This window comes from Paralichthys olivaceus, chromosome 12 (assembly GCF_024713975.1).
Source record: "Paralichthys olivaceus isolate ysfri-2021 chromosome 12, ASM2471397v2, whole genome shotgun sequence".
Lineage (NCBI taxonomy): Eukaryota > Metazoa > Chordata > Actinopteri > Pleuronectiformes > Paralichthyidae > Paralichthys > Paralichthys olivaceus.
Genome location: NC_091104.1, coordinates 15,409,481 through 15,432,314, shown reverse-complemented (window position 1 = coordinate 15,432,314; position 22,834 = coordinate 15,409,481). Strand labels below are relative to the sequence as shown.

Here is a 22,834-nt window from a genome sequence, read left to right as displayed (position 1 = left end):
ATGCTTCTCATCACATCATCAGTACAGTCCTGTCCTCCTCAGAGATGTGGCGGCGTGCACATCACACTCGTCAGTCCAAGGCTGCTCCTGGACAGCTCAAGCAGCAGTAGGACAGGAGCCGGACGGTCCCCTCCTCCTCCGCTCCCTCCTACTTGTCTCCCCCCCAAAGCTGAGCCAGGCACTGTGTTTACTCTCCTAATTACAGGGGAGGGGCCGGCTGACAGGCGAGCCATCACAGATTCCCCACAGGCCTGGGGCTGGGAACGCTACAAACACCCGCCGCTGTCTCCCAAATGTGACGGCGATGTCCAACTGTCACTGGGGAGCCTTCACTGGCAAAACCCAAGGGCCCAAAGAGAGATATTAAAGACATGAGAGGGATTGGCAGAGTTGGCACTAACAGGGGGTACGCTTGAGAAGTCGGGAGTGGGGAGCTGGTGGCACCGCCAAAGTGTCATTCAAAGCAAAGTGGGGTTTGGACAGGGCACAAACACTGGATTTACACACACACACACACACACACACACACACACACACACACACACACACACACACACACACACACACACACACACACACACACACCACATCATTGCTTTCACTCACTCACGCTAAGGCGGTAGAGTTACATGAACCAGACAAGAAATCTATCGACTGGAGCAACAAATGTGATGGACAATGTTGGAAAAGAAAATTTCATTCAAACTGTCTAAATTGAAAATGCTGTGCAGTGACTCAGAAGACACACACAACTCATTTTGATGACTAAGAGGGACATGATATTTAAAGGAACTCTTTTGCTCCAAAATAGGTTTTGTCTCATTGTTATACTTTACTAAAATGTTTTACCGTCACTGAGGATTTTGACACATGAAGGCTGTTTTCAAATTCTAGTTTTGGAAATATTTCTGTCACCTCACTTAAAATCTGAGTTTAAGACTTTATGAAGTGGACAGAAGTGATGAAAACCAGAAGACAAGAAAACGTCTAGTGAGACACCATATTTATTATGGATAGTAAGGAAGGTCCTGTGTCTTAAAAGTTACAGAGCTAGGAGATAAAATTTAAAAAAAAAGTGTGTGGGGGCATTGACTGGTTTGCAACTTACACAAATGTGATGCGAGAACTGTGCAGAACCTCTTAGGAAGGACTTTTCAGTGAAGATGGAAAAATATTTTGCGAATAGAACTTTTGGAATCAAAAATATCTACGTGCTTTTTGGATTTTTTTTTTAAACGAAAGAGAAGAGGTGTTTTTTAGGAATATTAATAAAGCAATGAACTAAATTGTGGAAAAAACACATCACTTAAGTACTAAATACTTTCACAAAAATAAAATGATACAACCAAACAATTTTATACTTAAACGTAAGGATTTGAAAAGGCCTGATTAACAAATCAAAACAGCTAATTCACAAACTTAGATAAACTGAACCAGTGTGTGTGCATATGTGTGTGTGAGAATTTACACTAACGCTTCTCTCAGGGAGGTATAATCCACTAGAGGTTGTAATGGTCCAGTGCTGTTGGGAGGGGGGGGTCTGAGTGAATCCTTGTGGAAGCACGGCGGCTGACCCTATCACATATTCAGGTCAAATAAACAACACTGTGTTGAGAGAAAGGTTAAAACGGCAGAGTCATCCCTCCACCAGCCTCTCCCATCCAACGGCAACACACACCTCCCCCCCCCCCGGAGAGGCAAGACAAGAAAACCATTTGATAAATCATGAATAGTCACAGTTGCGCGAGTGCTGTGACCAGTTCTAAAAATTTATTATGGGGATTACACACAAAATCACACAATGTAACATTTTCAAATGTGTTATGAATGCCTCCCAAAATCCAATTCAAATCCTAGGTTACCAAATAAGCCTGAACAAATCCCCCCACATTGAGTTCCTTCCTCCTTTGAAGACTGGAGAGGTCCAGTCTGCAGGGCAGGTTTTACCACACCGTGCACACACCTCAGCTCACAGAGGAGAAGGCTACTGATGGTGAGGTGAGGCGAGGGAAGGAGAGCAGAGGGAAGCTTTCAAAACTGATGTCTTTATTTGCAAAACTGATCTTTAATCACTTCAGAGACAGAAGCAATGACACTTCAATACAAAATGAATTTACAATGGAAGAACCGAGTGTGTGTCTGTGTGTGTGTGTGTGTGTGTGTGTGTGTGTGTGTAGAAGAAGCAAAAAGCATCCGTATTGTGTGGAGATGAGCTCCTCACACACTTGAGTCAGTCAGTTTTAACCTTGAGGCGGCAGAGTGTTCTCCCGCCTTCCGTTCGTCCTTGACTGTTTCCTGCCCGTCTCCACTTTGCCTCCTCATTGATGATCTGAGGGCGAGTGTGTTTAATTGCATCCGTTTGTTTGTTGGCAAACTCCTGCACAAACACAACACAAACAAGTATAGCACTAATTAAAAGGCATGTCATATTAATGGCAAGAGCACACTTGGCAAACACACGCAGAGTTACGCAGGCACCACATTTGAATTCATGGGAAGATCTGTTTTAATTTTATGATCAGCACACCTTTTCATAATAAAAGCACAACCTGGGAGCTTGATTACAGACTCATTATTATTTTATATAATGATTTCAAGCAAAGAAAAATTTGCTAAACTAAATTTATGGAGATAAAATCTGATGCAGAGTGAAATCTTTGTCAGTAAAGTCTTCTCAGAACAGACACTCAATGAGGTATCACCCTTTTAATCCCAAGGGACAGCTCTGAATGTGTTTTGATGACCTCTGGGGTCACTTGCATGTTACATTACACAGAGGTTTAGCTCCTTTGTGACAAGGGAACAGTGTGCAGGGGGAAGCCCTCAGTTTAGACGTCTTGCTCACTATAAGCAGAGCACCTATTTTTTTCCAGCAGCAGCACCAGCAATGTATCCATCAAACCTGCCAGGCTAATTAAAATACAGCTTGTGATTATCCTACTTCAGCTCATCTCTCTCTCTCTCCCTCACACACACACACACACACACACATACACAACTAAACACATTCACATACACAACCAAGCACACACACACTCGGTTCTTCTCTACAATAATTACTGTGTTAATTATTGTGGCTTTATCCCCAGTCATTTTATCAACTCTACTTTTAGTTGTGCCCATATTCCTAAATTTAATAATAAGGAATTATATTTTTATTTTATTTTTTAACTAAATAGTTTTTACATTTTCATATTTTGAAAATCCTGTTAAAAAGAAGCTTAAAAGTCAAATAAACTTATTTTCCAGCTCAGAGTTGAAATAGATAATAACTCCTTCTAACTAATCTTTTTAACATAAGAACAACAAGACAATACATAAATAGAGTTAAAAATAAGATTGAATATAAAATTATTTGAGGTGACTTTTGCTTGTTTACTGTAAAAAGTAAATAGGTATATTTAAATCCCAAATGCAGGAGGAAAAAGCTTTCCTTAACATTACAGATTATCTACATTTCTATATAAATTGGCTTTATTCCTTTTTTTTTTTTCTATCTTTCTTTTTTTAAAGCTCAGAATGAAATCCACCAACACATTCCCCAGATTCAGCCATGCGGATATCAAACATGGAGGAAGAAGAGGAGAGAAAAACTGCCTGCTCAGTTATGTATATAAATAAACATGGAAATATGCAGCTTTAAATTCAGATCACTCAACAAACAGGATTTGTTTTTTGGGGGGTAGGGTTGCAAAAGAGGTAACATTTAAATTCCCAGGCTGTTGTTTTTATTTGTTTATTTAGAAATAAAATATATATTCAATTTATATTCTTTTCTTTTTATGTGTGGATAAGAGGCAGAGCAGAAAACGAGGAGAGGGCAGCCTGACTATTTAATTATCCAGTCCTGACATAGCATTTATTCCTTTTCAGGGAAATCAAACAAGGGTTAAAGATCCAGGCCTGGGCACTTTGATTTTGAAAAGCATGTGTAGGCTCCGCATTAAGTGGAAGAAATCACAGGTTGGAGCAGGCCTGCAGAAATCCTCAGCCTCAGGTTGAGTGGAGCAGAGGCGGAGATAAATAAAAAAAAAAAAAAAAAGAAAAAGAGAGAAGCCGTCGTCGTCAATTAGCCGGGAGTCAGAGGGAGCGCAGCCAGAGGCGTTTAACTGCTTCTGCCTTTAAACGTCCTTTTAAAGATACCCAGGCCCCGCGGAGGGCCCCGCTCCACTCTTTCATAAATTATTTAGCTATTTAAACGCTCAGATCCCGCAGATAACCGCATCACACGTCACCATTCTCCACGGAAAGTCTCGCGTTATGGGCGCATTACCCCGCATCTGCTAGACATGAGGAAATATTCACTTTTCTCTCTGTTGGAAATTATGTTTTACGCAGCAAGCTGGTTGTTTTTGTGACGTGTCCAGATGTGAGAAAAGTCCTTGTTGTGTCAGAGGATGCTGCTCTCAAGGTGTGCGTGTAAAATAATAGGCTGCAGAAGCTGTATTTAATTTATACTTTACATTCTGCATTAAATGGGATGATTTTTTGCCTGGAATCTGGTGCGAAAGGACTAAACTGTAAGCAATATGAATTAAAATCCATAACACACTCACAGATGCTCTATGTGTCATAGATGACACTTGGATCAATGCATTTGAATATTCTAATAATATTGGGTGTAAACAGAAATAAACATGATTACAATAAATAAAAAAATAAACAAACATGGATACCTGGGTGTGTTGCAGCTCCTCTCCTCCAAACTTCTGCTCCATCAGATCCCAGGTTGGAAAAGAAATCCAGACTTTATGGTCCACACTTCATCTGATCGAAATCTGTCAAAAAGACCGTTTGTAAAGAGTTTGTAAAGAGTTGATGTGTGTATGTAAATCACTAGTGTGTGTGTGTGTGTGTGTGTGTGTGTGTGTGTGTGTGGGTGGGTGTGTGGGTGTGTATCGGAGTGGAAGCCAGTGTTTCCCAGCAGCTGTCACGGAGCACCTTTGACTCTGGCCTTCCACACGAGCCACAGAGAGAGAGAGAGAAAGGGAAGGAGCGAACGAGAGAGGGAGAGAGCGAGAAAGAGAGAGGGAGAGGGCGAGAAAGAGAGAGAGGGGCAAATGACGAGTCACATAAAGCCCACGATCTGCCTGTGTTTATAAATCTAAATCAATATTCAAATCTGTCTGAAGTGAGCGGGTGTGTCCCTGCAAAGCGCTGCTGTGTGTGTGTGTGTGTGTGTGTGTGTGTGTGTGTGTGTGTGTGTGTGTGTGTGTGTGTGTGTGTGTGTGTGTGTGTGTGTGTGTGTGTGTGTGTAGGTGTTCCACAAAGCCTCTTAAGATGATACATTTACCAAACCGTGACAAAAACCCTCGGCACATTATTTTGAGATGGGCACGCAGGTTCAAAATTCAAGTGACGTAGAGGAAGAAGGCTGATGTGTAGTCAGTGTAATGCAGCATGTAGCTCTTCCACAAAAATATACAATACAATCGCAATTATGTATAATTATTATTGTTATTATATTCTATAGGTTAGTATAATGTAACAACACAAGACCCAACAAAAGTGCACTTTCATCCCATCCAATATAAAACAGGCCTACCTTCATATAGAAGTCTGCTATCCTCTTTCCTCTTGCAGTAGAAATAAGTGAAAGTCACCAGCTACACATCACATCAGGCCCATGTCTGTGCTCTTCCTTCTTTCATTCTTGTATTTATCCTCCTCCCTGGACGATGGAGGAGCTCCGGTGCCGGTGAGTCCTCGGCTGCTCGGTGTCCCCCGGTGGGAACTCCCCTGTACATATTGTGGGTGATTATTTTGTGTGTGGTGCATGCAGGCCCGCATCAGGGCTGATGGGAGCAGACTGGCTGCCTCTGTGAATGGGAGGACAGTTTTAAGGAAATAAGTCGCTCTAAATCCCCCTTTTTACGCGACGCGCTGGAATGTGAGAGGACGGAGCAGCAGAGTCCTGCTTAGTCCAACCGGGGTTCTCCTTGTGCATGTCTTTTTATTTACTTTAAATTTCCCCTCTTTACAGCAGTAAAAGTTTCACGTTATTCCTGTTTGAGCGAAATGAAATAGCCAAAATATCCCATATTTTTAGATCATTTAATGTTCATTTGATGTTCCCCATTATTCAATGTTAGTTATAGTCTATTTAGTCTTATTTTTAATGACAGAAAATATATTTTGGTGTAGTTACACACTCCCATCAGAGGTAGTTTTTAAGCATATGCCACATAGATATTGTTCCCTATACAAACTCTTTATTTGCGCATCTTTCCCTCCTCATCCAGCCAGTCTTTATGTAACACCTCACAGCTGAATGCTTCCGTTGAATGAAATCGATGTTTGATCAAAAATGTAAAATAAAAAAAGATGAGTTAACTGACTGTAAACTCCACTTCTCGTCATCCACTTTTTATACTTATTACCCTCTCTGCGGTGGGATGGGGATGTTGTCAGTCGCCCTGTCAGCTGCCATTGGCTGAGGACTGTGCGTCGAGAGAAAAAAAGTAGCTGGAGACATTTGTTTCCCAGAGAGAGAGAGAGGGAGGGAGAGGGAGGGAGAGGGAGGGAGAGGGAGAGAGAGAGAGAGAGAGAGAGGGGGGAGGGAAAAAATCCTCCCCACCAGTGTGAGGGACGGAGACAGAGAGACAGACCTCAGCTCAGTCCTGCGGCTCCTATTGGCTGACACTTTGTACAAAATCCAAGTCAAGCCACTTCACGCACAACACACCAACAAATCCTAAAGGCGTACATGAAGCCTGCTCCATCCCTCCGCCACCGCACCGCTTCACAACCTGATGCAGGCGCACAACTTTCCTCCGCACTGTGGTTCTGCCTGTGAAGACGCCTGCTCCTCCTGCTCCTTCTGCTTCTGCTCCTGCTGCTCCTCCTGCTCCTCGGTGCTTTTGTGCGTTTTTATTCGCCAGGACGTCGTTGATCTGCGCTGACTTTGATTATTTCTCCTGGAGGAAACCAAGAAGACAAAGAACTTTACACTCGTCGATACCAGGGTAAGTGTTTTGTGTCTATCGTTATTACTATTATCATTATTACTAAATACACAAAATAATTATGCATTCGTTTTGCAGTAAAATAAAACAAATATATATATGGCCTATAAAAGATCACAGGTAGAATATAGACACTTTTTAAAATAAAATAAATATGTATATATACATATCTGATTCTATTAAATACAAAGCTGTTTAAAATAGTAAGTAAAACATTTCATTATGTTACTGTTGCAGAAATAAAATCCACAATGAACCTCACACAGACACACAGCACAGAGGAGGCTCCAGGGTTTTCAGAGGCAGCAAAGAGCGAATGATTATTCCTTAAAATAAAATATGTTTTATTTTTATTTAAATAGACACAATGTGACTCGTAACTAATTAAAGCCCTCTAAGATCCACATGAGTCTGACAGAGGTAAAAGGTGCAAATGGACGTAACGCATCCAAGTTATACTATAGTTTCTGCTGGTGGAAGAAAACATCACTCCAAGCTTCTCTGGTATTCATTATTGGAGTTTTCATAATTGCTGGAGCTCATATATTTGATCATTTAAACTCTATCACGGGCTGAAACAGAGGACTCAGAGTCCATGTGAAGTTTCAGGCTAAAATGGAGCCGATTCTTTTTCTTTTTTTTTTCTTCATCTGCCACACACTTCTCCTCGCTGTGAAAACCAAATGCAACACAAAGGGATACTTGTGGAGGCGTTAACCTGAAAGCTGCACTGCAGGAATAAAGAAAGAGCATTTACAGGCCTCAATACTCTCGAGAAAAAAAGACTGTTTCAGGGCCTCTCTCCTCTCTGCTGGCTCTCCTGTGTCTCCAGTGATTAATAATTCACAGGGTAATAAACCAACATGTCATATTCAATATATGTTTACTCGTGTTTTCCAGAGCCTGGTGACAGATTGTGCGTAATTGGGGAGTTTAGCTCGGTTAAATTAAACATGATTTAAGAATTTCATTTAGAATTTTTTTTTCTGACAGAGTAAAAATTGTCTAGAATACATATCAGACTAATGAATATAACATGGCTGCAATTCACTCAGACAATCGTGCAGGAATTATTAAAGAGACAATTACGATGAGCACTTTGTCGATACCAAACAACAGCTCCGGTTAGATGCCACTCGGATTATCTCGTTAATTCATCAACAGAGGAGGATAAAAAAACATTTATCACAATCAATTCTGGGACAGGGTAATTATTATTGAGCGGGGGTGTGTGGCTGTTAGACGGATACGTGTGTTTAAAGTGTGACAGATTGGGATGAGGGGGTTAAAACCGTTGGATATTGAAAAAAAAGTGCAACTAATCAAGACGCACAGTGGGGACATAACGGGTGAGTGTCAGTGAGGCTGAAGAGACAGAGATCACAGGTTTCCTCATCAACATTACAACGTTGATTTGGACTGGAATAAAAAAAGAATCACATGTTCCATGAGGAAGCATGTGTTCTTTTTATGGAATTAACTGCATCAAATATTTTCTGGTTTAAACCTTTAAAAAATAGTGATTAATTTTTTCAATCACTGTATGGCCTTGATAATTCATGTCAGTCTTATTTTAAAAAGTAGATATTATTATAGTTTCTTCGTTAAAATAGGTTTATCATCTTAAATAAGAAATTAAGTCTGGAGATAATTATTTTGGTCTTTTTATAAAACTTGGTTTGTGGCTACAATTCAGTTCCTTCTTTTATAATTTTATTGGTTCATTGTTTAGGTAAAAATGACCAAATTTTAAGTTCGAAAGATAAAATAAATATAAGAGTTGCACCAAAAGAAAAATAGAAACACGGTGAAAAAGATGTGAAAATGTTCTCTTTGGAAATAGAGGCTCGATGAGAGCATTTCTTTTTTCAGTTATTTTAAGAGCCTTTGCTTCAGAATATACATCTATTCTAGTTTCCATTATTCCGTTTAATTGTGCACAGGAAGCAGTGCCTTTAATTTAACTTTACACTTTACAATGACTTGTTGCAGTTACAGGGTTTTTACTTTAGAGGAGGGGGCGGTGTTAGCGACGAGGACAGCTGGAGATGTGGTTGGTGCAGTTTTTGCTGGAGCGCCGTGCGCTCTGGAGAGGGCTCATTTAGCCACAGCGCCATTTTAACAGACCTAAATATTAAGTGTCTTTATTTCAGCAGGTAACGTTCTGATCCATGTCTTTTTCTTCCTCTTGATTTTGGAACAGGTGTCCGGTATAACACGGACCACTGCACGGCGAACAGAGGACACCAAGTACACCTCGAGAGCTCCATCAGTTTTCAAAATTTTCTCCAACTTCAGCCCTCAGACAAACATTAGCATGATGTCGTATCTAAAGCAACCACCTTACACAGTCAATGGCCTCAGCTTAACAACTTCTGGCATGGACCTCTTACATCCATCAGTGGGCTATCCAGGTGGGTTCACACTTTCTAAAGAATATATGACAGGATTTTAATGGCTTGAGGCTAAAAGTATATTAAAGTGTGTGTTACAGTGTGTAACCAGCAGATATTTCAAAAACTTTGAACTTAGTGATGACTTCTGAATTTTAGGAGATAGAGTAAAAACAAGTAATGGATGTCAGTATGTTTTTGGTCAATCAGTCAAACACATGAAATTACACTGATTATTTTACCAAACTGGAATGCGCATGGCTTGGAGTGAAGACCAAATCATCCTGTGTGATTTTATATTTTTAGATTTGCCTCCCAAGTGATTTACAGGCAAATTGCTTTGATTTTTCTTCCAACTGCATCACATTTTAGGTCCATTAGACTCTTAACTATGTCAAGTGCTACAATTTGCCAAGGGCGTTTATGTCTCAAAGGACTTGTGCGTAATTACGCACAGATCAAAAATAAATACTGGGAGCTACATCTCTGCCTTTGATTATTTAATTAATCTTTTTTGCTCTCTTTAGTTTTTTATGGATACATGAGTAACCTTTTATTTGATTATATATTTTTTATTTTTTCCTGCAGCAACGCCGCGGAAGCAGAGGCGAGAAAGGACTACTTTTACGCGGGCGCAGCTCGACGTTTTGGAGGCGTTGTTCGCAAAAACTCGATATCCGGACATATTCATGCGTGAAGAGGTAGCGCTGAAAATCAATCTACCTGAGTCCAGAGTACAGGTGAGACAACCACATGATCTGACGTGTTTAAAAACTCAAAAATATCCTCACAAATCTATTTAGAAATTATGTAAAACTCCAGGGCTGGGCCATTATTTTTTTTTCAGAACCTTTACAGCCAAAACTGAACTTTATTTAATTTTGAATTAGTCGGATTGAACAAAGTATTGAGTAGATTTTAAAATATGGAATTTAAACATAAAGCCATATCTCATAGAGAAATAAATACAAAGAAAAACTCAAGTGAAACTTTTCTAAAGTCTATTTTATAACTGCGCTGCAGGAAACATTGATCTTAAGCCGTGACTGGAGCTTACAGCATTTTGTCTTCCTTAAATCAAGTGGAAAACTTCTGCCAGTGGGCTGAGATAATTCAACTTAGCGATAGATTTTTGTGTAGAGAAATCGGCCAATTAAATGAGACGGATCAGTCCACTGGTACCAGAATATGCTAAAATTTAATTTGAGAAAAGGTCTGGAAACAACTTGATGTTGATTGGTAACAAATGGAATTAGTCAGCCTGTTTTTTCACACGGTTTGTTTGGAAATAATAAAAGAAACACTGATTTTAAAGGGGTATTACTGGACCAAATAATAAGCTGTTGTATAGAGGGAGTGGGGAAAAGCTGGGTTTATTTGTTTATGATCAAATATTTTTTTAATCATATAGAAATGCGTGTTTTTCTAATCAGGTTTGGTTTAAGAACCGACGGGCAAAGTGTCGCCAGCAGCAGCAGCAGCAGCAGAACGGAGGCCAGAACAAGGTGCGACCTGCCAAGAAGAAAAGTTCCCCGACCAGAGAAGTGAGCTCAGAGAGCGGGGCCAGCGGACAGTTCACGCCCCCCACCAGCACCACCACAGTCCCCGCCATTTCCACCAGCACCGCCCCGGTGTCCATCTGGAGCCCGGCGTCCATCTCTCCGCTCTCAGACCCCCTGTCTACCTCCTCCTCCTGCATGCAGAGGTCCTACCCCATGACCTACACCCAGGCCTCGGGCTACAGCCAGGGCTACGCCGGCTCGACGTCCTACTTCGGCGGCATGGACTGCGGCTCTTACCTCACCCCCATGCACCACCAGTTGTCGGGCGCGGGCTCGACGCTCAGCCCGATGAGCACGAACGCGGTCACAAGCCATCTGAACCAGTCCCCGGCGTCCCTCTCCACCCAGGGCTACGGGACGTCCGGCCTCGGCTTCAACTCCACAGCAGACTGCTTGGATTATAAGGACCAGGCGGCGTCGTGGAAGCTGAACTTCAATGCCGATTGCTTGGATTATAAGGATCAAACTTCCTCGTGGAAATTCCAGGTCCTGTGAACAGAGCAATCAGCTGTTGAAAAAAAGTGCACAAACAGTGACGATCACATCAGACACACACTGCTGCCATCCCTCCATAAAACGCACCAGACTGGTTGAAGTGTGAGCCGGGCGAGGCTGGGCTCTCAGGGGCCTCTAGGTTATTTTTTTGTTGGCATGATGGTCTTTGGTCCTCCTAGAGGAGAGGTTTAATTTATTTTAGCACTGGCAAAGAGATCCCCCTCCTCGTTCATTCACAGGTTGTAGCCCCTCATCCATGTCTGTCAGTGTGTGCCTCTGTGCGTAAAAACACCTGTTGAGGAGAGCGCACAGAGAGAAAAGAACAACACAGCCACGGAACTAATGTTTATCCAAGAACTCGACTCCAGTTCACTGTTATCTGGTGAAGAGCTCGGGATGGACAGACCCTCCTTTCAGCTTCTTACACTTTGCCGCCCTGCAGGCAGAGGGACACGGGGATGGTGTGTGGACATGGATGCACTACTTTATTTAAGAAAAAAAGTGTTTATAAGGAATCAATATGTAGTTTCTAAGAGACAATCAGTGTGTGTCTTATATAAATGGTACATATGTGTTTTTTTTATCTGTGCTAGCCTTCGAAACTGTGATCTGTTGTATTGTATGCAATTTGTGAGCCCCCCCCCCCCCCCCCCCCCCTCGCACCAGACTCTCTGCTGTGATTTTAATAGATTTCTAACTTTTTTTTTCCTCCTCCTCTGAACAACAAAAGATGCTAATGGTTAAATCACCGGCATCACAAAAGAGAGACGAGACTTTCCAGGCGCACGGTGGTCGTAATAATCCAGGGTTAGCCATACTGGAAAAGACTCTCGGCTGCTGAGAGCTGCGCATTTGCTCCCCTCCATTGATCTGAACGCACGGTGATTGTGGATCCTTTATTGGCTCCAAAGATGGTGTGACCTCACCGCTGAAAAGACATGAATAAAGGTCCTGTGAGCTTATACTCTTTCATCGAGGAGCGATCTGTGCGTGCGTGTGTGTGTGCGTAAAACTGTGTGTGGGTTTTTCTTTTTACCTGATTTGCTTAGGCTCCGGGAATATTTCTATTTATTGACATATTTTACTTCTTATAAATACATTTTTGGGAAGTAATCATTTGGGGACATTTTCAAAAAAAATGCACCATAACTTTGTAAAATGACTCAATATTTTAGATTTTAAAAATGAAGAAAAAGCTAATGTTAATATCTAATTTTTACGGTTTAGAGGTTCAGGTGGTTGGTTAAGAAATCGGCTACTTTTGCAGATTTAACATATTTTCCAGTGCAGTTTTGGATGTGCGTAATTTGGACCAACACCATTTTAGTGAATATAATAGGTTATAAATGTTTCCTCATGCATCAGCAGTTTTTCCAACACATCTACTTTTTTAACATGGATTCAAATCTGCTCAAATCTACTGACTTCTTACTATCAACTTCCATATTTATCCATAGGAATTATGAACTAAAACAGATTTCAAATATTAGCCTTTTAAAGAAAAAATAGACGAATCTAAGATTCCTTCAAATCATAGTTTCTGCTCAGTTGGTAGAATTAATAATGTGTTTTCTTTCCTCCCCCTCACTGGTTTCCGGTGTAGTTATATCATCAGAGTGTCTAAACAAAGACGGTGCGTGTGCGCCTCATGGAGAAAACTGTGTTGTTTAATCCCGCGGCCTCCAAGAAACGTTAATCCCAATATTTCATACCGGCGGGGGTTTGTGTGGGGCGCAGGAGCATTCAGAGGCCACCGCGTGGTCTCCACAAGCCTCACATGATCAGTTAAATGTGCACCTTCAATATGAAGCTTCATCTCAGAAAAATACAAAACATGTATATTAGCGGCAATACTTAAAAAAAAAAAGAAAAATATAGAGGCTGTTAAAGCATTAATACTGTTAGTCCGATATTCAAGGGAAGGACTAAAAAACTTCAAGAATATTAGAGTTAAAATAAAATGTAAAAATTCTGGTGATGATTATCTTTGCTGGTCATTTTTTATCATAGGCAATGAAGCTCATTATCTCTGGGTTCAAATTAAAAAATAGCTTCTAAAAAGGGGACTAACTCCACTTATACAGCTGCATAATGCAATTGTATGTGCTGTATTTCTGAACCTGAACTCTACAATGTTCATGTAAAATTATTATATGGGTTTTAAAGTCTGTATATAACGTTAAAACACATTGAATGATTCGTTTTTCGCATATATTATCTTTTCTAAAAGTGCTTATCATAATGGTTCTCCGTTTTAACTCCACACTCAACTGCACAGTAGATGTTATGGCTCCTAAAAATAAAACTGAGGAGTTTGTAGGTTATAGGCTGCTTTTAAAAATAAGTCTTTTTTATGTTGGTTTTTATTTGTGTTGCTCCAACTCTCTGGTCCAACTATACCCGTCAAACGTGAGGACATGAGCGGCTCTGGGATGCGTAATGAGTCGACATGGCTCTGCAGTGGACTAATTGTTAGAAGTCCAACATTCAATTAGCATCCTTGACATTGCCAATAATCTCTCTTTCATTGGAGGCTCTCGCTAAAGGAGCGCACTAATTAAAAGCGTTGCTTGAAATAATCGAAGCGTTAAAGAGAAGAGCGACTTTGATTCCACTCCTGCAGCCTGGACACAAAAAATAGGTGTGTGTGAGTGTGTGTGAGTTTGAGTGTGTGTGTGTGTGTGTGTGAATATGTGTGTTATTGAAGGACTTAATTATACAATAGCCCATATCCATGACTTATTCAAGGGTGAAGTAGGAATAGCTGTTTATATCCAGGTTCTGACTTGTGCATAAATTGAGTTAATGTATAATTTTATAATAATCGAGCATCGATAATAATATCGCGCAGCGCAACGCCAAGTTCAGCAGCGTTCACATGCAGCGTTGTGGGAATTAACAATGACACAATTGAACTTGGAGACAATGGGGGCGCGCACAAGCCTGAATATTCATGAGGTGCGTCTCCTTCCTCTCTCAGCGTCAACAATTCCTCCACCCATCCATCCATCCAGACAGACAGACTGATGCTGGAGGAGGAGGAAAAAGTGTCTGAGAACGCAGGGTCACTTTGAGATGTCACAACATCTTCTTTCTAACTGAGGAGCAGCGATGAATGCGTGCAAGGAAGGAGACACAATCACGAGTGAGGTTTGAAGAAGAAGAAGAGATAAAAGAGTGGGACGGGCGTCATCTTGAATCCAACAAAAGGCCTTTATCATCTTTATCTAAATAAATCCGGATGATTAAACGACATTTCCATCGATTACAAGACCTCCATGAAAAATGTTCTCTATTATAGTCATGCAGAGTCAATGAAAACGGGCTGCAACAACTATTTGTGTGGCCCCTCACCGTTAAACAACACTTGTCACTTTGAATTTCTGTTTTAAACAATGCGCCAACATGTCCCTAATCACTGCTCACTGATACCTCCAATATCAAGGGAAACACAATGGCCTCGTCCCACGTGTTATTGTAACCTCGCGTCTTCAAAGTGCACAAGTCACGAGGAGGATTAGACATGCGGCCTCCACAATAACACTTCATACATACACTGAGTTTTTAATCAAGTACCGGGCCAGAGCTGCAGAGCCGAGGAGCATATGGGACCAACAGACGCGGAGGCCTTAATCCCTCCTGGTTGTTGTCTGACAGCGGGGCCGCCCGGCGCCCCTGTCCCCCGGTCTGGTCGCTGTCCGCCCGGTCACAGGCACCACGAGTTCATCCGCCAACATGCTCGCAAAAGGCCGCAACGCCTGCACGCGAGAGATGGAGATTCTGACAGGAAAATGATACGTGAGCAGGTTTAGAGACATCTCATCGATAGAATTACACACACAAAAAAAATCAACAGACTATTATTGGGGGTGGTGATTATAAGAATAAGGCTGGAATGGTTCCCCTGCAAAATCCAGCAGGTGTTTTCACCCTAAACCAAGCAACTCAAATCATATTATAATCTACTTCTCCTTTTCACATCACTGAAACTTTAAATTAACATATATGTCTGAGTATTTGTGATGAAAAGGCAAAGAAAAATATTGACAGATTTGCAAAAAAAAATAAGTGAAGTCTCTCAATTCTTTCATTTGGATGAAAATTAGCTGCCTTTAGTTGGTCTGCATGCAGGCTGCTTTATATATACAGCATATGCATGTGTGTTCAGTGCGAAATATTGTATTGAAAATAAAAATAAAAGCAATAACATCATGATGATGTGGGAAAATGTGCAAAAAAAATAAATATAAATAAATAATATGTTTTAAGCTAATCCAGCAGTATCCCCTTGAAAGTGCTTATCCAGGCTTAGTCAACATTTTCTGAAATTATTTAAGTTTGTGGCATCATCAATGAATTTGATAATCTTGTCAAAGATTAAATTAAAAGGGTTTTGTGTAGCCCACATAATAACAGATTTAGATGTTTTAAAAAATGAAATCTAAAGAGATTTGAAGTATAAGCGCGGTAAAAAGCATGTTATTTTAATTTCTCAGATTGCTCACACAAATCCATGGATTTACCGAGATCCAGAACTGATAATGATACCAGCAGCTCCACTGTAGCTGGAGGTCTGATGCAGCAAAGGGGCCACACATTCGTCCTGCAGCGGCAAGAACGGAGGAACCAACTAAATAAAATAAATCAACTCAAAATATTTCAGCTTCCCTCTGTAACGTGCAGTGAGTCATTGCTTCTGGCCCATGACTTTTTCCACACACACATGGAGGGACATTTTCACACTGTGGCAACTGTAGAGAATTTATTTTTCCAGCAGGGTCCTTTGTCTACATAAGTGCTCTTTTAAAAAACTGTCTCTCCAAACATGCCTAAACATTTGGCTTATGATGTTCGTATAAGCCCCACAGGACACAGAGGGCTTATCAGTTCATTAGCCACTTGATGGCCTATTTCAAGTTATAGTAGATGGGAGGAGGGCAGTGGATGAGGATACAACCATCCATTACTGAGGCATATTTTTGTTAAGCTATTCAGAGGGGCAGGGGAAAAAAAGCCTGGAACCCGTAAGAAGCTTACCAGATCTCAGCATATGTTCAAAAACACATTATTACTATGCTTATGGGCCGAGTTAATACCTAGTTAGTTAAAGCTCACCTAGTTAGGACTAAAGAGGCTGTCCACTGAAAGGGACGTTTGTGCTCAAGTTTTTATGTTTCATGCCGACGGCTGTGACAAGAGCCAGGAATCAGCTTTTTTTAGAAAACGTAATAACAAAACAACACATATAGTTAATAAACATAAGTTTGAAGATCATTAATACAGAACAAAGTGTTCTGCGACGTAGGAAAAACATTTAGCAGAGTAAGTACTTTAAGCTTGCAGGTCTTTCAGCCTCCTTGGATTAAATATCCCCTGGCCATTAATAATAAAAATATTTTTATGAGACAAATGGAAATATTTTAACAGTGGATTATGTATTGTCTAATGGTGATGTTACACACACACACACACACACACACACACACACACACACTATCAATCACTATCAATTAATGCAATGAAAATATGTATTGCTTTTGGTTTTCAAGGTCAAGAATGAACCTTGAAGCTCAAAACATTTTTGTGTTGTATAGATCAGAGTGTGTGGTCTGAGCTGAAGAACCAGTAGTCCTAACCTACATTTGAAATCCAGCTGAGTCGGAGCAAAGTGAGGATTTTAAGGCCTCGCACGAGAGCCGGAAAAAATACAGCACATAATAAACCTCAGTGTTGGTATTTAACAGCCTTTACACAGGAAGCTTTTGATATTCTCCACTGGCTTAATACTTACTTTCAACTGAAATTGGGGGGAAATAGCAGGAACAAGTGACATTTGACATCACATGTTAAGCCCTGATCAAACTCCATAGTTAATGGCCTGAAAAACACCTTTTGATCACAAATAGCTTACAAATTTAATGACTTCATGGTGAACGCAGCCAATTTCTCTCCGTTTTTCCCAAAGTCTTCTCACCACAGGCTGCACGGTGTATCAAAAAACAGCGGCAGTGTATCTGAAAGGAGGAAAAAGTAGTGCAGCAACATAATGTACTAATTTCACATCCGTGAATTCAGCAATGTCAAAGAATTAATTGGTGAAAGACAAGCTTTTTCAGGGAGGAAATCACCATCACCAGTGACACACAACACCAACAGTTGTTCATACGATATTCGTGCATCTGGTTCCACTGAACCGCGGCCGTGTTTACCTGTGAACGATCCAATTCTCTCCTCCTCAGCCGGCCGCTGAGCTCAGGAGACCTAAGAACAATTAAAACAGGTGCATGTGAGGAGGCCTCACTCATCATTTACACCTTCCTGACAAACATTATCTCTTAATCTCCTGCAAAAACCGGCCTATAGGAAACAAAACAGAAATGAATTATCTGCGTTTAACAGATTAGAGCGCGCACACACACACACACACACACACACACACACACACACACACACACACACACACACACACACACACACACACACACACACACACACAAGATGGACAGCAGTTAGTCAGGCTGTGGTGCAGTGGGGGAGGAAAAAGCAAATGAGAGGCAGAATCTCCTCTTTTCTTTTTGCTTATTTCAATATTTCATTGAGTGTTATACATCAATGAACTGTTTCCAGGGTGTCATCGCACAAAAGCTAAGCCCTTTGAATTCATGGCCCACGAGTGTGTGCCTTTACCCAACGTGCCCTGAATACATGAAACAGGCGGCGCCTCCGACACAAAAGTTGAAAACATAACATCAAAACTTCCAGAAACTGCACTCCAGCACTTTTCTACCAGCAGCACAGAAACTTTTCTTATTGGTTGATTACTGTATATTTCACAGTATGTATTTGTACATATACTTTTCAACTATTCTTGTGTCACATACGTGGTATTGATGTTTGGTGTTTGTGTCTCCTAATTAGATTTTAAGGTTTCAACAGTTTTACATCGATAATTCATGTGTTTATTTAAAATATATTCTAAGGTGTCCTTGAGTGTCGAGAAAGGTGCCTTAATAAATACATTTGATTCAATTCTGTAAGCATCACTGAGCTGATTTCCATAAAGATGGTGCAAAAATCTCTGGACAGTAGATGAATCACAGGCGGTGTCCCACATATAGAAATTATATTAAGTACTAATTTTCCCTCTAAACTGTTCTAATTGTTAAAGTCAAAATTTTCAAAATCTCATCAAGTTTCATGTAAGAAGTTAATAAACAACAAAATACTATCTGTATCATTTTACAGTGTGAGATACAGAATGTGTGCCAATAGTTTTGTCAAGTAAAACTGTAGAGTTTAATAATATTCAAAAAAATACAAATAAACAGTTGTTAGAGGAGGCAAACATGTTGACTTGTCATAACCAGGTGTAAATTTAAAAATGGCTGTGTTCCATCTGGATAATCCAATTGATCAACATGGACACTGTATGCCATGTCTTTACTTCCACAACTTGAGGATTCGGACTATTAATAACTACAACTAACCTTTGTCACTGCACCTTTCAAAATTTCTAAATATATATATAAAGCAGCTCCATGTTGCTCTAACTAATTAATCTATTTCCATGAACATGTGATAAATATGCTTTACTGTTGTTTTTATCCTGTTAAAACGTTGCATCTCCGCTCAGATGGAATTTCTCTCGTTTAACAGCAGTTACAAAATATTTCAAATTAAACTTCCACACATTTACCAACCAGAACTGAAATGCTGTGGTTAAATTGTGGTGATATCTGTATTTAATCAACTTCTCCTTGCAAACTAGTTTTTCTCTCAGTGCCTCTGCTTCATTAACATTTTCTAAAATGTTAAACTGATATCTGGTGTTTCACATTCACACATTTGGAGTTTTTGACCAAAACCCTTGGTCAGTGCCTGAAAACACAACTTGGTCCAAGGCCTAATAGAGTTCCTCACATTTTAACCCACAGACGAGTTTCTGGTTTGAAAACAGAGCAGCCGGAGTGAACACACAAACACAGCGACAGTTGTCTGTTAATGCTCCAGGGCCTGAGAACCACAATGGCCTTGAGGCCGAGGCAAAAGACCCGCTGCTCCTGCCGATGGCCAAACATTTAATATGGCTTAAGGGTTTAAGAATCTCGTCTTAAGTGAAATCTTCCAGTGATAGTCAAATCTCTCTGCTTCTCCTTATACAGCTAATTTGACAGTTTCAAAATCCCTCTATCCTCCATCATCTGATCAATTCTACTTCTCTTAATCCCCCTGTTCCTCCCTCCACCTGTTAGTCTGTGTCTGCATGTGAGTCTCCCTCTCTCCTGAGAGCATATGGACCAGTGGCTGACCCAGGGAGTCGTTGAGTGTGGGGACAGATGCAGCCCCCCTCCCCAACCCTCGCACCCACTCCTACAGCCTAACCCCCATCCCCACCCCCCTCCATACACCCACTGCTACCAGCCCTTCCCTCTCGTATCCACCTGTTTGGGTCACAGACCAGGGGGATGAGTGGCTGTGCGCGTGCCACACCAGCGGCTTGGCCACTGCTTTGTTATCCCACCCAAGACAAAAGGGGTATTTAGGGAGGCCGGCTGCCTGCCCAAGGGGGGACACAATGCCATGAGGCTGGCAGGCCTGTGGGCTCGGGGCCGCCGATCACGTGCCCGCTTTATGTGAATGAGCGTCAGGGGGCATCTGTTGTGAGTGTGTGTCTAACCTGAGATATAATGCCAGACGAAGGGGCATGAAACAAAGAAAATGACGAGTGTGTGCGCTGTGTGAGAGAGAGGCGGGGGGTGTGGGTGGTACTTAAAAACAATTGCATCTATTATAATTAAGTGCGCTCTAAACTTGAATGCATCATTGACTAGTAACAGGTCAACTTCTGCTGCTAATGAAAATTCATACTGGACTACTTACACACATTTAATGAATAATTAATGTTTTGAACTGATTTTAGATACAAGAATGCTGCTTCATGATGATCAGTATTCAGCCATATTATAGTGAACATCAGTAAACTCAATGGAAACCACAGAGAACTACACTCAGAAGGCCACAGAAGAAGGTGAACACTGTTCAACTCAGTTCTTAATCTGCAGATGGGGACACAGTATACCTTTGTCAGCAAACAGGTCAAAAACTTTTGACATCATCTCATGTCGGTCAGCTCACGTATATCGCTTCACAGATCAATAAAATGGATCCATTCAAACCAGCAATGATTAGCTGCTCCCATCAGACCATCCCTCCTTGTGACTGTGCTGCTGTGTGATTTATGAACTCCAGTGGAGAGAAAACACATTGACACAGCAGGGGCATCAGGGTCAGGTCAGCTAGGGTCACCAAGGTCAGGTCAAGTGGAGCCTATTCGGGCTGTGTGGATCTTGACCTCCGGGTCGTCAAAGGAAAATTAAGCAACATAACACACGATTCAAACTGTGACGGGGGGGAAGCTGCGGCTGGTGGTCCCTGACAACAGTGATGTAACTTCAGCTTAAAATGAGTGAGATGTTTCCAGAAAGAAAGAAGATCTGACAACTTCTTCCACAGAATCAAGAGAATCGCTCTGCTGATCATGACATAATTAATGTGACAAATGTGAACAAAACATTCTCCTCTCCTAAAAATATATTTATAACATTCATCATTATTTTAATGCTGCAAAACAACTGTATGTAAAAGGCTCTTTCTAACAGTAGCTTGCGCTTCATAACCTCCTATCAACACCAATGATCCCGAGGAGTTTAAGTTCTTTCTTATTTTTTGTAATAAGAGGCTGTTAAATCTTGGTGCAGATCTGGATCAGTGGACGGATCTTCTTCTCTTTTACATTGTGAGTTAGACATCTATGAGTGTGTGAAATTTGGTGCAGCTTGATTGAATTTAAGGGGACTGTTGGGTCTTAACTGTTTGATCATAAATAGAGTTATACTTGAAAAAAATCTTCCTTCTGCTACAATTATACTGAATAATTTTGCAAATTTCAGTGCAATGCAATTTCAGTGAATTTGGATCTCTCCATTTATGTTAGAAACTCTTTTCTGTGAAATATTTAAGATATTATTATTTTGTTGATGTGCTCTGTTACACATGATTTCTATGACACTTCTGTCCGTCCCGGGAGAGAGATGTGTCACCCTGAGCTTTCTGGGTTTTTCCCGTCAAAATTCTTTTGGCACAGAATTGTGAATACTGGCTATACAAATACATTTTGATTGACTGATTGTTAGATGCCTGGTGTCATCTTTCATCTAAATCTATTTATTTTCAGACCATTTTAAAAATGACCTAGATATGTATAATAATATATAATATGAGAAAATGTAATGAATCTTGCTGAACAGTTGAACATATATGTTTATGTTTTATAATAATGTCGTGTTCCTGTAATTTTGTCCACTCCTTGTTTGTCTGATCTAGAAAAAAGTCATTAATGCATGTGTATGGTTTGTTTAGTCTAGACAACGTTACATCATTCTGGCAGGCCTGTTTGTATGTTATTGTGTCTATTGTGGCTTACTGCAGCGTGTCATGCTCTCTCGACAGGCACGGTTACACATGGCTTGTGGCGCCCTGACCTACAACTCCCCCTCTTGTTTGTCAGCAGTTGTTTGGCCTACTTTCATAAAGACAAACACGGCCATTTGTTTTGTTTTGCATTTCCATGAAAATGGAATAAACAAATGGCAGCGAGGGGGGACAGTTGGAACAGGGTTTTTTTTTTTTCATATGACGCAGGGCACGGCCAACTGGAACAACCTCAGAGCACTTACTAAATAGTAATTCTAGATTCTTATTTTTTTAGACAAATAATTGCAAAAAAAATATCAGTAAACTATAAAGAGGTCAAAGTAAACCAGTATATTTGTGACCTTCTGGACTCCAACTGAAGTGTGAGTCACCAGGCCAGCAGACCCTCAGACTGATCCACCCCTCCCACCCCTCTTCTCTAACTCCACGGACAGTGAGGATGCTACAGTTCATTATAATGAGTCCGCTCCATGGCTCTTTAAGAGTCCTTAATTAGTGGCACACCGACACTGGCAGACCCCGGACGGGGAGGGGCATGCTGGGCGGAAAGGGGAGGCCTGTTGGGGGAGGGGTGTCAAGTCCACATGCCCACTTTTATAGAAATGTGTCTTAAAAAGAAAATCTAAAAGGTCATGAAACCTATTCTGATGTTATCAGTCCACCAGTGTGAGTCCGAGGAAAATCAATTGTTTTGACATGAGGAACTTGATTAAACAGAATTGATTAGGTCTTTGAAAGGGTGTGACATGGACAGCACTGTGGGGCTAGGCAGTGGACTGTAGCAAACACGTGTGATTGAAAAGCTTTAAATGGGTGTCAAACAAGCAGGGGACATAATGTTTGACTTAAATTATCAGTGGTCCCGCAGGAGGCTCCTGGAAGCGCTCCCCAGAGTCAGGCGTGTGCGCGGAATACAATAAGGGGA

General features: G+C 41.0%; 1 protein-coding gene and 1 long non-coding RNA gene across 6 annotated transcripts in view; one reads left to right on the top strand and one right to left on the bottom strand.

Annotated features, from left to right (window-relative positions):
• Positions 1-2,026: 2,026 nt before the first annotated feature.
• The window catches only part of LOC109628017 (uncharacterized), a 28,727-nt gene continuing 7,919 nt past the window's right edge, over positions 2,027-22,834 (bottom strand). The window contains exons 3-10 of one of the 5 annotated variants that reach the window (XR_011244798.1): positions 17,625-17,676; positions 17,327-17,429; positions 14,992-15,195; positions 11,503-12,343; positions 11,158-11,409; positions 5,546-6,917; positions 4,677-4,778; positions 2,027-2,377 (exon numbers count right to left, since the gene is read on the bottom strand). This is a non-coding gene — a long non-coding RNA (uncharacterized lncRNA). The remainder of the gene's footprint in view (positions 2,378-4,676; positions 4,779-5,545; positions 6,918-11,157; positions 11,410-11,502; positions 12,344-14,991; positions 15,196-17,326; positions 17,430-17,624; positions 17,677-22,834) is intronic. The other 4 variants (XR_011244799.1, XR_011244800.1, XR_011244802.1 and 1 more) reach the window with 4 other exon arrangements.
• On the top strand, positions 6,826-12,377 carry otx2b (orthodenticle homeobox 2b). Its single transcript, XM_020084607.2, has 4 exons — positions 6,826-6,965; positions 9,169-9,379; positions 9,947-10,098; positions 10,792-12,377. The coding sequence occupies exons 2-4, from the start codon at positions 9,283-9,285 to the stop codon at positions 11,413-11,415; spliced, it is 873 nt and encodes a 290-aa protein (XP_019940166.1). The 5' UTR covers positions 6,826-6,965; positions 9,169-9,282; the 3' UTR covers positions 11,416-12,377.